The sequence below is a fragment of the Lagopus leucura genome, unplaced genomic scaffold (genome assembly GCF_019238085.1).
Source record: "Lagopus leucura isolate 7727_CA_CO unplaced genomic scaffold, USGS_WTPT01 Super-Scaffold_100001, whole genome shotgun sequence".
NCBI lineage: Eukaryota > Metazoa > Chordata > Aves > Galliformes > Phasianidae > Lagopus > Lagopus leucura.
The window spans coordinates 13,177,430-13,192,924 of NW_024962262.1; the positions used below are offsets into that span (position 1 = coordinate 13,177,430).

A 15,495-nucleotide genomic window follows, 5' to 3' on the forward strand; every position below is an offset into this window, starting at 1 on the left:
CGCAACTTGAGTGGGTCAATGTCGCTTCTCTATGGAAATGAAGTCTACAGAGCAGTAGCCCTCAGGTTGGCTGCTTGAAGGATGGGTGTTAGAGGGATGAGCTCCACAATGTTTTTCACACCAAGCTTTCCGTGGGTTTCCAATGGGCTTGTGTTTCCTTAACCACCTCTCAGCTACCCTTCAGGCAACATAGCCATCCTGATTGCATTCACTGAGGAAGCACAGTTCACCTATGTCATCTTGGAGGACAACAAGCACCCAGGGATTCAGGCAGCCTTTGGGAGCCGTGGCCACGGGGTCAGCTTCCACTCCAATGGACGCCCCAGGTAGGTGCAAGGCTGGTGAGGCACAGTGCATTGCTGATGGCTCAGCCCAGGGATGAGCATGCATCTTCTTCCCTAGTTTCTCATGGAGCATCGGGTGCCCATGCTAGAAAATCAGTTATTACTTGCATGCAAGGGGACATTGCAATACCTGAAGACACTGAGCTTGATATCAATGTTGCTTTTGGTTTGTTTTTCGTTTCCAGTAAGCATTCTTCACTGTAAAGACTGACTTAGATGACTGATTTCTTGCAGGCTTATTGATAATACGAGGTGACCAATGGCTTTCAGTGAAGTTGCTGGTGTCAGAGCTAGTTTTTGGCAGCCCCACCCCCAGTTTCCAAAGTTTCCCTCTAGAAAGCTGGGAACTGCAGAAATCAGTAAATCCCAGCTCAATTTCACAAGTCCTCCCTGCATTGAGACTAATGAATGGCTGTATTAAATGTCTAACCAGCTATTACAAATCATTCTGAATAGTTTCTGTAATAACACGTCCATTAGAGTACTGCAGCCCCGCCGCTTGCCTGCAGACACATCAGCATCTCATCCATCACACAGCAAGCCAGGCTTCACAGCTCAGTGCTGATCCCAAAGCATCACCCACCCCTCGGCCAACCACAACCCCCAGGGGCACACATGGCCCCACATGCTACACTGGGGGGCCTCCAGCTCCCAGGGCTGTCACAAGATGAGTAGTATTGATTTGGGTCTGGATGCTGTAAATGTGGGCTGTTTTCCCCCCACACAGCACATTTCTCTCCCCTTTGTTCTTCAGCAGGGCTGTTTCCCATGCCCTACCACACATACAAACATGCACAGCCATGTGCAGGGCATTACTTTTAGTATAAATGCTGCTAGAGCCATAGACATGAGAGTGCCCAGTAACTCTCAGAAAAAGAAGTACAATGGGAAGATGGGCAGCCCATACTTCACCCCCATATTTTCCTCGCCTTCCAAAGGCTTGCTGGCCACCCTGGGGCAGGGCAGTTTCTGCAGTGGGCTTATTCTGCAGGACAGCTATTATGAGAACACCATCACCCATCATTGACTCTTGCAGTGAGTTTTGTCCAAGTGCAGAAGAAGATGGCAGCTGGAAGGGGGAAGCTGCTGTCTCTGAATTCACCCAATGTCTTTCCCCAGGACCATCCTGAGCCCTTGCACAGGAATCTGCTTTGACCAAGCAGGGGAGAGGCAAAAACACTGGAACTGGCACGACCTCAGCCACCACGTCCACAGCCCTCCCTTCCAGCCTATCACCATGAAACTGAACAGCCACCTCACCCTTAAAATTGTGACTCAGGATAAAATTCACCTATGGTTTGTGAGCCACAACAACTGCATCCATTTTAACTTGGGGGCCCGGCTCAAGGTGAGTGCTTGATGTGCTGGATGTGCTCAGCCAAGCCCTGTCCTCTGGCTGCTGGGAGAGCAGCAGCAGTGCAGAGCAGCCGACCTGAGATACACCACATCCTGCCAGGGTGCTGCCTGGGGCTGGCCACAGATTTCAGGTAGAAAAGTCATCATTTCATTCCAAAGCAAATTTCCTGCCTGTGTGAATCTTAATGAAATTCCACTTTGGGGAAGCATTTAGATAAGACTGAAATGCTGCCACTGAAGGGCGAGAACAGCACATCTCACAAATTCATTTTGAAATGCTGTTTCTTTTCAAAACATTTATATTAAATGTCAATACAAACACAATGCTCCTGATTTTATCTTAACAGCATTTCACTTAACATGAAACAAGCATCTGGGGACAGGAACAGAAATCCTTTGGTATTCATTGCCACTCAGGTTTCCTACCTCTGACCCTTCTCTGGGGGTGGAAAGGCTGCATTACCAGGGCTCTCAGTGCCACTGACTGTCCCAGCCTGCAGCTGTGCATCCCCATCTCCCAGTCCCCAGCTCCCCATGGAGTTTAACCCCTTGAGTTCTGGGCATACACTGGAAACTAACCATCTCCCAAGTGAAATTATAGGGTTAGCAAACTCCAAGGCTGTGAGAAGGGCAAGGGCAGACCAGGATAAGGGTGAGCATGAAAGCTGAGTTACAAAGGATGCTCTTCTTTACAGCCTCCCTTCAGTGTTAATGTTCCTCTCTTTACATGGGCTCTCTTGGCAGTTGAAAGACCCAGAGACAAGTCACCTACTGAAAGGATTAGAAAAAGAAGAGGAGCGCTTCCTTCAATCCAAAAAGATTCAGCTCAGGAACCTGCTCTCCAAAATAGAGTCAGTTTTGCAATAGTTATGGTAATCTCAGCCTCAGTGGTATCACTCCTTGTGTCTCATCATCATCTGTCTGCCTGAAAGACTGAAATGAAGGCATCAAGATGTGCAGCAAACAGTTATCGTCAGCATTTCAGATCAACTCTTCCTTCATCAAGGTGATAACAGCCAGTCACTTTGCAATGACAATAAAGCTCCACTTCCAAGCTCACAATGCTTATCTTCCTGTACATCCAGCCCTTGTAACACCAAGCCGATCTCATTTGAAAACTTTGTCAACACCAAACAGGAATAGTGTGAGGAAAGAAAAGCAGTTTTTGCTTGGGAAATACCCAGTGTTGGTATAGGCACAAAAGAGTGAATGCCTGGCCAGCTGTTCTGCCATTCACTGCACATCCCAGAAGACACAATCCAAAGGGCCAAACTTTTTTAGGAGGCTCCGAGCATTCAGGCAGCAAAGGTCACGGATCCGCCTGCACCAGTCAGACAGAAGATGGATTCCACAAGCAAGCAGCATTTTTCCTTAGATGGGTTCATTCAAATGACACTGTCAAAACCAGAGAGTAGAGGGATGCTTCACACTGACATTTCAGGGAACAAACCACAAGCCTCTGGATGACATGTTTTTGCAATATGAAGGGCCAGAAAAATACCATGTGGTAGATAAGTCAGTGAGCATCCAGGTAGCAAGAAGAACTAACAGCTAAAATAATACTTGTGCTTCCTGCCACCACCTCCAAGTTTACTCTTAGTACAGGCCATCTAGTTAAATCTGTTCTTGTTCTAGTTGTGGTTTCTTCCCCCTAATAAAACTCCAAACAAAGAGACCATTCAGTCACACGAGACCATCTGTCAGTAAAGAAGATACAAATCTGTCCGTAAAGAAAATACAAATTTACTTTATTATAACCATAATGAGAGATTACTTCAACAGTTAGCTGTATGTTCAGCACTCAGGTCTACATCTGTGCCCAATGAAGTCAATTCTCTTACTGCTAAAAAGGAACAGCACTTCTTAGTAACGCACTCCCTGCCTGTGCTTACAGGGTGTTTGTTGTCTCTGCGTTACAGTTATCTTGACAGACAAGCCTCAGGATACAGAATAAAGCTTTACTCTTTGACCAAAATAGGAGGCAACATTTTTATTTAAAAAAAAATTAAAAACAGCAAGTTTCTAGTCAGATAATATAAAGCATCTTAAGTTAATCTTTTGAAAGTATTTACACTATCTGTAAACGTAAATATCTGAAACTGTACATGTTTAAACAAATGTTCGTTTAGCAAACAGGCTGTATAAACTGATAGCTCTTCTAATCTTCCAACCAGCTGTCCTAGAGCTGTCTGGGTATTCCAGGAGAGAGAAGACCCCAAACACAAGAATGACTACTGCAAAGGTTTACCCTTCACAACTTCTCTGTACAATGTATGAAGTCATCCATGGCTTTGTACAGTGACCATGCAATCCTTCTGTAAAACTTTATAAAAAAAAACAAATATACATATATTACAATGCACTGGACATTATTTTACAGCCTACAATTCTACGTGAGTAAAAAGAAAGGGCAAGTTTTCGTCCTCGTTAATTCCTCTCGTTAATTGTAAGGGTCACGTCGGGTCCTATGAGTACCATTTATGTGCCTCAGCACCACTGCTGCACCACTCCTCACGGCAGCTCTAACTCACACCATTTTAGTCTCCAGCCATATGATTTATTACAGGAAAAACATCAAAACCACCACTGATGTGCACGGAAGTGCCTACTTAATTAAAACTTCTGAAGAGTTTTTACAAATAAGTTAAAAATCTGCCACGCACTTCACCAAATGTTTCCTTCTCACTGCTGCACAATAAAGACTTACACACTGAGATACTCTGAAGCTGCTTTTAGTGTTTCATTCCATTCATGACAGAGTGGTTTGCAACCAGCTTTCCCAAATTATGATCAGTGCGTACTGACCAGAGTGCACTGTTCACCAGTTACTGAGCCCCTGCTTACAACAGGGATTTGTCAGTGCTTGCACATTCGTTCCTGGCATCCCCTTTACAGCTCCACTAGCACTCAGTCCAGCACACAGAGGCTGTACAAGTTCCAGTCCCAGTGTCCACCATGAACAAAGCAACACCTCTGTTTAATCTCAGTAAGGCAACTGCTAACCTAAAACTCTAAGTACCTGAGAATCTCAGTGCTAAGCTTTGTTGTAAAGCAGCTGAAAACACGCAGTCCCCTCAGAACCAACAGAAATTGTATTGCACAGCTTTCCATTGCAAATCCAGGAATCTGAGATTCTTTACATGGAGTAAGGCCAGAGCACGAACCTTCAGGTCAGACCTCATGGCTCCCAATCACAACAGTACAAGAACAGCACACCCAGTGTATCAAGAAGTGCTTCAGATGTGGAAAACAGTCTTCTCAACTAAAAACCTCTGAATTATGTTCGAGCACAGACTGGATTACCAGGATCCTCACAGGTGTTCAAATTGGAGCATGCCTTCTTAAGTCAAATGGTCATAGCAACGTGCCACCTCCAAGCCTCACAAAATACCTACTGCTGCTCCCATTTGACTCCTGCATTTCATTTCCAGTGTTTTTGAAAGTGCTGTTTTTCACTGTAATAATCAGCTTGAAGTATGAAAGCTTTTTACATCAAAAAACAGGACTCCAAATTAGAGAATACTTGGAGAAGGCAGTTAACTGAGCATCCATAAGAACAATCAGCAAAGGGCTTGTTTTGTGTTCCTTCTCCCCCCTTCTCAAGCTAGCAAATAGGAAGACCTTTAACAAATCAATAAAACTGATTTTTAACATTTTCCTAAAATGGGGTTAAGCAGCCTGGAGGGTCTTAATGCAGACTGGACTGCATGGGGGAGGAAATCCTTCATTTACTTCAAGCAAACATCTTCACATCCCCTTCACCACTTGTCGTTCAGCCAAGGATGCTTAAATAGCAGCCTTACCAACTACTTGGATATTGACAGAAGTAAGTTCACCTGAAAGACAAAGTGAAATATTTGAGGGGAGCATATAAACATGAGGGAGGGATGGCTCTTTACGAGAGTGGACAGTGATAGGATGAGGGGGAATGGTTTTAAACTGACAGGAGGTTAAGGTTAGGTATTAGATGGAAGTTTTTCACTCAGAGGGTGGTGATGCACTGGAACAGGTTGCCCAAGGAGGCTGTGGATGCCCCATCCCTGGAGGCATTCAAGGCCAGGCTGGATGTGGCTCTGGGCAGCCTGGTCTGCTGGTTGGTGACCCTGCACATAGCAGGGGGTTGAAACTGGATGAGCATTGTGGTCCTTTTCAACCCAGGCCATTCTGTGATTCCATGAAAGCCTACATTAGACAGAACAGCTACGTTCAAGATCTGCCTCACGTTTTCACCTTTAAATAGATAAACAATGCTGGAAGAAGCCAACTCCTCTAGGATAACACCACCTCCTTCCAGTGCATCACTCCCAGGATAGTTAACACACGCCCCTGAGGCCACATTCACTACAGACAAACTCCTCTAGCACATCAGCTTGATCATCTGTTTAATGATTGGCAGCCTGCAACAATCAAAATTCCATCCACATTCCCTGGATCATTAAGGTCGAAGAGAGATTTTCAAAAACTGGCTTGGTTTGTGGCAGAGCATCCTAAAATGGAGAATTCTCAACTCCAATCATTGCTGAGACTAAAGATCTTATTATGCATGGTTACATTTCCATAGAAATCTGCACATTTCCCCAGTGCAATTTACTTCAAATGAATCCTTATAATTCCTTACTCTGCTTCCCAAATGTTAAAGCTGCTGCTTGTTGCATTTGTCAAAAGCAAAACTACCTTCACATGTGCAGGTTTTATTCACAAGCTGCTGTATCTGTCTGAAAAGGCAATGCCCAAAAAAGGCAAACCTCTGACATGATGTCATAGAACCCAATCCCCAACAACACAAATCACCACCTCCAATTTACAAACTCTATTGGATATTCATAGAGAAGCAACCAAACAGGAAATTTTTAATTGAGAGCTGACGGTTCAGATAAAGCCCTGAGTTTAATCACCCAGGATTAAGGGGGATTTAAAAAAATACAAAAAGATACAGAACACTAAAAAGTACTAAAAATGAGATGTTAATGTTTGAGAAAGACACATGAAAGAGCACCTGATAAATCTGAGAGCTTTAATATATTCAGTACAGACCTGTTCCATTGAAGGACAAGCTATAATCTGGAGATCCTCATTACTAAATTCTTCCTTTAACAAAGCATGGAGTTTCTGGAACATTTGCTGGATGTTATTCTTTTAAAGAAAAGAAAAAAATATTAAAATTTAAAAAAACCCACCACAAAACTCACCCACAAAACTCACGTCAAACATTAACTACAATATGTGTGATGTATATGGAATAGCTACTGAAGCGACCAGGCAGAGGGAAATGGCTGAACATGAACACATTTTCTCTTAAAACACAACAAACAGCCCCAAGGAGTCCAGGCTGGCTCAATACAGAAATTTCAGCTAACACGTGCTAAGCTGAAACACCAAATCCTACAGACTTAACCTGAAAACCTAAAACTCAAGACTGGTTCCTCCTTATATTGGGTCTGCCATTGAATCTGTACCAGTCTCTCTACCTCCAGTGCCCATGTGTAACAGACCAAGCTCAGACCAAGTGGCAGAAAGAACAGAATCCAGTTGCTTGCTTGCAATGTCCATTACACAGGCTGAATACAAGACAGCAGTACAGGATTCTTTTTAAGCTAAAACAAACCATGGATATATTATTTTTTTATTTCACAGGCCTTTTCAATAGGTTTTTCATCAGGGTACCACAACACTATGTTCACTGTTATGCGTGCTTGGCATTTGTCATGTGTTTGCTGGCTGGACTGCAAGCCCAGGAAAACCCATACAGACATAAACAAGTATGTGTGTATGTGTGCCTGCATAAATTGTCCACCTTTGAGATATTACGTTCATTTTCAGTGTGGGGAATTCTTTTTTGTTGATGTTGGTGAAGCTTGTGTGATCAATGTTGACAGCAGTGCACTGCAATGATGTATTACACACTCCCTACATATATACGTGTGTCTACTTACACAGATATATTATACATATAAGTTTGCATACAGAAATCCAAGGTGAATCCCACAGAATGTACTTAAAGTCTTAACTAAAGGAAAGCCCAAGACCTACAGAAAAACATGCTGATGTCTGTGTAGCACTACTCACCCTGACTGGCTTAAACAAAATGAACTCTGTATCTTTATTGGACAAGTATAGTGACATGCTTCGTAACGTTGACTGCAGCTTTGTTTTTATTGTCTTGTAAGTGGAAGAGACCATGTCGTTGATCTTTGCTGAAAGTAAAAGCAAACACACTTAATGAAGTGCAATGGCATTCTGCTGGTTAAAATCTACATTCCAGAACATCATCTCTACTTTACTGGGGCTGACCATCACCACAGGGTGGACTGAAAGAGGAAGAGGGGGTGAGTGGGCAGCACAGATTCACTCCATCATGCGCCCACAACATGCCACACATGCTGTTGGCCTTTCAGGATCCTACTCAAGACATCAGCCCCTCCTTCTCTGCAGAAGCAGCATCCAACCCATTTCTGCCAGCCACCACATCCTCCTGAGGTTCCTCACATCACAGCCTTCCGACTTCAGGAAAGAAACAAAGTTCTATAGACTCCCACCCATGCAGAAAACTGCCAGAGAAAAGAAACTACTGGGGAATAAATTGTGCTAGTACAGAGAACAGCATATCATGAATTCTCCTTTACTGCCCATCTGGTGTAATCTGCACAAGGAAAGCTTGCACAGACATCTGAATTTTAAAATCAACCACACAGGAATCCACTCAGACAAGACCTTCTTTCTTTATGCTAAGCGTCTTAATGGTTTTAGAGGATCTTTGCTTAAAGGGTAATGGAAAAATACATTTTGTAGCTTTAAATTCACAAAGTTAATATACTAACGCTTAAGGTTTTTTTCGTGTTGTTTTTTCTCCTCAGTTTCTACAGTATCTGAATTTTCTCCTGTTTACTCCTGGTTTCCTAGACGAATGAGTCAAAAAGCAACAGAAGATCTGCTTAAATCTGCTGCCTCTGTACACAATTAACTCTGGACAAATATTAAGAATATCCCTGACGAAAGGAAATAGAAGATCAAGTCAGCCCTTGAGAGCATCTGACCCATGAAGCAGCAATGATTAATGAATAAATATGGTTGGATTTGCATTTTAAGAATATGATGCCACAGAAGGTTCCAATGTGTGAATTGGATCAAACGATTTCTCAACATCATCAGAAGCACAATTCTGTAATATGAACAGCAAAGTAAAACCCAGGAACACTGAACTACTCCAAGTATTCCTACAAAGCACTCACAGATGAGTTCTGAAAATGAAGAAGTTACCAAATGTACAGACAATAAAAGCTTCAGTATGGACTCACTTTCCTTCCACAAAAGCAATAGCTTCATCTCAATGTGACCAAGTAATCCCTTAAGTACATTATTCATTTGTTTGTGGAATTGCTGTTTTCATGCAAGAGCAGCCACAGCTTGAGAAATACTCAATTCATTCATCCTGTGCTCCAATTAAATGCGTATCTTATTGGAAGTCTCTTATGGCATGTAAATGGGCATACAAGTAAAAATTAAGCCAAGATTTTCAAGAAAAAGGTTGAGAGTACTTAGAATTTTTCCAGATCAGTCAGTTTCATGAACCCAATTAATCTGATCAGCTTTTCCAACTGCTGTGTTCTAGTACAAATGACACATTGGAACTCTCTAGCCCCATCTAATGCAGCTTATATTGCTCTACCAAAAATGGTGAATGGAAATGGTCTTTTTCTCCCCTTGATGAGTTTGCAATGGAAGTCTCAAACAAGTAAATGAACACGGCTTTGTTAGCCTAGAACAGGTTAAATCTCAGAAGTAATATAAATGTAAAAGAATGCAAATACCTGGTTGTGCCCAAGGCTGCTGAGAAAGACTGTATTTGGGACCTCCTTGAGTAGCCATTGCTTTTAAAGCAGCCACCTAAAACAATTACAATCAACAATATGATGTTTGTTTCTTTAGGCTGCAATCACAACACAGTGATCACACAATAATTGCACACATCTCCTAGACACTGTGTTTTACCAGACCCCTCTGCTCTCTCCTTTCCGTGCACTGACTCAACAATACACAGGGGAAACAGCTGGACAGAAATGGAATCACAATCCTTTCTTGAACATACAATTCAAAACAGGATTAAATTTACAAAGATGCTTCAGCACCTAAGAATACCAAAAAACCTCAAAAGGATTTATATTTAATCAGGTTAGTCAAGCTCCCCAAACGGACAACTGGAATCACGTGGACAATCTATCCATCTCAGTAACCCATCTACAGATCTTTCAGGCATCCCTTTCCAAAAGCCAGCAGCTGGGATATTTCTGATGTTCATACAGTGCTGTAGCCCCAGTTTCTGAGTTGCCTTCATGCTACAAAAACACATCCTCTCAGTACACAAAGATCTGCATCACGTTTTCCAGAAAAGCACACAGTTGCATCTCAAGATGTTCTGCAATCCTGAGCCCTGCAGTAGGGTTTTACAAATCAATGCATTCTAAAAAGACACTTTTTTGTTGTTCTTGTCCCTAAGGTGCCTGATCTTCCTTGAGTGCCTAAGTTTTGTCAGGATCTTTTGTCACGGGGAGGACTTGGAAGGAAAGTCCTGCTCAGCAAGGGCTCACCTTGTGTAAAATTTACCTTGTGTAAAATATTTGTACTATATTTGTACTAATATGTACTATTTACCTTGTGTAAAATATGTTGAAGACAGAAATCTTTAACAAAGTTAACAGCCATACTCTAAGACTTCCCTCAAGAACAGGCATGACCTCACTACTTTATTCAAGGCTTACAGATTTGGACAAGGTTGGGTAGTGCCTTTCCTGCAAACAGAAAAGCTTCTGCTGACTTTCATAGACCTGTTCCAACTCAGCGAATCAGGTAAAGCTTCTAGATTACAGTCTGTCACTTTTAAAACTAACCTACGCTTTGTTCCTTTAATCTGTAACTCTCAAAAATGCTTGGAAAGTTCCTTGTTGAACTTCAAAGGAAGCCCAACTTTAAAACGGGAAATGCCATTACCTTCAGCTAATTGGACCCATCTCCCAAACCCAATTTAACTACTAATTCCCTTGAGTTGCCAGTATTTCAGTTAACATACAACACGCCATGCCTGTACCTTTGTCATGAACTCCTCCAGCTGCTCTATAAATTGTTTGGTTTGCTGCTGAATGAACTGCTCACAAGCTGCTTTCAGATGGCGATCGACATCTTTCTTGGAGTCAATATAGTGTTCTCTGATTTCTGGAGTACCCTTGAACAGAAGACAACAAATCCCTCCTTTTTATTTGCCAGACATCACCACCCACTTAAATGACCATTTTTTAATGAATGCAATAAGACCATATATTACCTCCAGTAAGAACTGTATCAAGGCGTTGTTGCTGTTTAGTCTAAAAAATCTTGAAACTGTCTTAGGGTTCAGGATTTTAAACGCTGCATCTGTGAATAAGAAAGTCACTCAAACTGTAAGTAAAAGGGATTCTGCTCCAGAAACACACAACTGAATGAGTAAATGAGTGAATAAAATGGTCTAGTGCCAGTAGGACCCCTGTAACATTACAGATCCCATATTAATCAATATGCAGACCTTGCTGTCCAGGAAAACCAGGTATGGTTGCACAAAACAACTGGGAACTGGCACTCTTTTCCCACGTGCTTTAGTTTTTTTAGTTAATACTGAACAACAAAACATCAAGGTTCACATAGACTCGTGTTAATGGTCACAGCAGGAAAAGCAACAATGCCTGCAATTAACACATCATCCTGAAATTAGTGCTATTGCATTAAGGGGATGTTGTTGATCTGAAATCTAGTCAAATTAGGGTAAAAAACATATCAATACAGTTCCACTGTGGCTTGTTGCCCCAGCATCACTTATTTACTATCCTACACCTCCACCAGCTTTCTTCCATTTCAAAAATAACTCTGTGCTTCTGTTGCTGTATAAAACAATGGGATGCAAAGATGATGTGTGTGAGTATGAGAAGAGCTGTCAAAAGTATCAAACAGGGAGGGAATGCACATAGGCACTGAACTAAGAATCTGCACTCCTATGCAGTTTAGAGGAGGCTGCAGGGAAAGATTCATTCTGTCCTCTGAATTACTTCTGATTCCAAGAAGTGCCTAAGTTCACCATTAGATGCTTACAAGCTAGTCACTGTGAAAACCACCTTTCCCTACTCTATCTTCCAGTTACAATTACCTTAGTATTACACTAATTAAAAAAACAAAAAAAAGGTGGTAGCATGACTTTTCCATTAAGCAGTATTTGGAGCCATAAATCTCAAATTAAAATCTACGTGCAGAAAGCTTGGCTGGAAGACAACGGAACTCTTATTAGTCATTTTATTTTACTTCTACAACTCATCCCAAATATAAAAGCCTTGCTGGCCTATGTAATGCTACATTAAGAATTTCCAACAGCATCCATTCATCTGACATGAAAAAAAAAGTGTTTTCCATTACTTACCACTATAATGTGCAAAGCACTGGCTGGCACAAAAATTTATTCAGTTAAATACAAAAGGAGAGCAAACTTGTGTGTCAGCCAGGACAAGACACCAAAAGGATGTATTTACCCTTTAACCTCCAGTCAACTAGAAACTACTCAACAGGTACATGGTTTCATTGATGTTCAAATGCAACAGATGAAATGGTTAGTGTAGGAATGGCTTGCTCCAAAGTTAAAACAGCAGCATATTAGACAGCACAGAAGAAAAATTATGTTCAGCTTTCTCTTTCAGAATGGGAGAATCATAGAATCATAGAATGGCCTGGGTTGAAAAGGACCACAATGATCATCCAGTTTCAACCCTCTGCTATGTGCAGGGTCACCAACCAGCAGACCAGGCTGCCCAGAGCCACATCCAGCCTGGCCTTGAATGCCTCCAGGGATGGGGCATCCACAGCCTCCTTGGGCAACCTGTTCCAGTGCATCACCACCCTCTGTGTGAAAAACTTCCTCCTAATATCCAACTTAAACCTCCCCTGTCTCAGTTTAAAACCATTCCCCCTCATCCTATCACTGTCCAGTCTTGTAAACAGATGTTCTCCCTCCTTTTCTATGCTCCCTTCAAGTATTGCAAGACCACAATGAGGTCTCCTCGGAGCCTTCTGTTCTCCAAACTTCCCAGTTAATGCTTCCCATTACTCTTGTAGCCCACGAGTGTTCCTTGCTATATTTAAAAGTTTTTTTTCTGCCTTTTACCAAGGAACCCCACTACAACTTTAAAAAACTGTGACTAAGGCCATTACTCTCTATTTTTCCTACAGCAGACATGACTGCTACATAAAACCAATACTGCTTACGGGACATGCAACATGAAAAGTTCTTTCCTAAGTGAAACCTCACAGAAAAGTCCAGGAAAACTTAATTTGTTGCAGGCAAATCAACTATGTGTTTTTTTTTAAACTGATCTGCTAAACTGCAGTAACAAAACATACTCACTGAAAAGACCAGAAAAGGGTAAAAACATTTCTGAGCAACAGAAGCATAGATTACTTTGACATTTTTAAAAGGGAGTGGATAAGTAAGTTAGGTTAACAGCAAGGAGCAGTCGAATGCATTCCATACAAAAATAAAGAACTTGTTAGATACATCACAAATTGCCCTTAATCAAAGAACGTTGTTTGTTGGCTGGTCAGTTTGTTGGTTTTCTTTCCAGAGAAAATAAGAACAAAGCACAAGAGATTAGAACAAGCATACAGGTCATTGCAGGTGAACATAAAATAAACCCAGAACTTCTGCTAGCACAGGAATGGAGGATGATCTCATCCCATTCTGTGGCCAGCAACTGCTCAGTACCTCTAGTTTTCTTAAGGTCCAGGGAAATTTCCTTAATGGTGAAATCAGTGTGGAAAGGAGCAATTTGTTCACGAAGAATCAAAAGGTGTTTTATTAAGAAAAGCTGTCCATCAACCTGGGTCTAGAGCATAACAAGAAAAAACATATGCATTACATGTGAAGAGCAACCATTAAGTGAAAAGAACAATTTCAACACCTTCACTTGTGTTAGCTACCTTCCTGTAACACGTACTAATAATCTTACTAATAAGATTTTTCCATTAGTCTGCAGTGCCATTAACTACATTCCAGCATCGACAAGCTTCACTTACTTACGGCTCACATACTCTGCTCTACAGAAGCAAACTTTATTCACATTTGTTGGAAGATAGGGATTATAGAGCTACATTACTAAATGCCCACGTTAGGCACAGGCATCCATTTTTTTGAAAGACACTAAATTATGCTTCATAAAGGACAGGAATTATTTCATGTAATTCATATAAAGTTGAAAAAACTTGAGGTTGTAAGATTGTTTTTCATCGTTGAGATGATTAAAAAGCCTAAAAGGCAGCTAATCAAGATTATTAGAGAAACATTAACCATGCTACAGTGCAAAGATCTTACGAGGCATTTTTCTCATATCATTAAATGCAAAGCTTAATTTCTACACTGTATGGCAAAGATATAAAGAATAAAACAAGGCCAAGTTCACACCACGTCTTGAGACTATTAGTTTTGCACTGCTTGTTTTTTTAGCTGTATGCTTTATACTGCATGCAGTTTTTCATCTTCCATGTTCATGGCTCATTGAGGTAAATGGGGGAGGACTCAAGAATTTGCATTTGCCTTCGCAGGCTGGAACAGAAACTTGACATGATATAATGAAAAAGTAAAGAAACCAGGTTTAAAGCTACAATTTTAAAACACAGAAACGTTCACTAAAAAATACGTGAGAGAATGGTTTACTGAAGTTCTTTTTTGTTCATACATGCAGAATTTCATCAATTAATGTTATATTAACATGCATCCATACAAGGCTGGATGGATAATTAGCTGCGGAAACCTGTATCAGATATATAAGACATAATTACATGATTAAGCAAGAAGGAAATGTGGCTTGAACTTATTTTTAGAGGTACTATGTGTAAGAGGTTCTGTTCTTCAAGGGACACTAAAAAGAAATACTTCACAATAATGTGAATAAAAATTATCTCTTTTTCATTACTAAATCCTTACTGTCCATATGGAAAAATCCTACAAGTTTAGCCTATCAAGACTTCTCTATTGTTTTTAAAATAAACTTTATTTCCTGGCTGACAGGAATTAGCAAACACTACAGTATTTGCATTAAATAAATTCTAATATTAAAAGAAACAAAACAAAACAACCAAAAGGTAAAACAAAACAATTACGTAAAAGTAGCATGGAAGGTAAAAATGACTCGATGAAAGTGCACTGAATTCTGAGCAACAAATGCCAGATCAAAGCTTTTGATTATGGACAGTTCAGAGCAAAGAATAGCAAAGAATACTTATCCTATCTTTCCAGGGATGTTAACACTTGGAAAGATTTTTGAAAATTCAAAAAACAGAGGCAGAGAAAAAGAGAAAAGAATAACAGGCAATGGCAACAAACAAGCAGAAGAGACTTCCAGTAGAATGCTTGTTCAGGTATCACTTGACTAAATTCACATGAGCTGCTGCAGTCTGTAAAAACAACTGCTATGATGTGCATTTTACCTTTTCAGACAGGCTTGCATGTGAATTTATTAACCATAAATAAACACCAGCAATTCCAGCATGTCTCAGGGGACAGAGCAACATGCTTTCACTAAGATTTCAATGGAGTTCTGCACGGCTGCTTCATGGCTTTAGGCATACATGGTGTAAAGAGAAAAAAAAACCAAACAGCTAAGCCCAAAGCACAGATTCTGACCTTGTTTTTGCTGATAGAATCAGCAGCTCCGAGCAGTGAATGGACGCAGGCAGATAAGGCTTCTTGTGATAATCCCTGAAACACTGCCCTCTGCAGGGAAGAGAAAAT

The 15,495-nt window shown here is 41.1% G+C and overlaps 1 protein-coding gene across 1 annotated transcript in view; it reads right to left on the minus strand.

The window, feature by feature from the left end:
• Nucleotides 1-3,423: 3,423 nt before the first annotated feature.
• Nucleotides 3,424-15,495, minus strand: part of COG3 (component of oligomeric golgi complex 3) — a 31,377-nt gene continuing 19,305 nt past the window's right edge. Inside the window, exons 16-23 of the mRNA XM_042867692.1 lie at nt 15,388-15,477; nt 13,471-13,591; nt 11,017-11,105; nt 10,783-10,917; nt 9,509-9,584; nt 7,767-7,894; nt 6,735-6,833; nt 3,424-5,536 (exon numbers count right to left, since the gene is read on the minus strand). Coding sequence (XP_042723626.1) covers nt 5,507-5,536; nt 6,735-6,833; nt 7,767-7,894; nt 9,509-9,584; nt 10,783-10,917; nt 11,017-11,105; nt 13,471-13,591; nt 15,388-15,477 — 768 coding nt within the window. The 3' untranslated portion in view covers nt 3,424-5,506. The remainder of the gene's footprint in view (nt 5,537-6,734; nt 6,834-7,766; nt 7,895-9,508; nt 9,585-10,782; nt 10,918-11,016; nt 11,106-13,470; nt 13,592-15,387; nt 15,478-15,495) is intronic.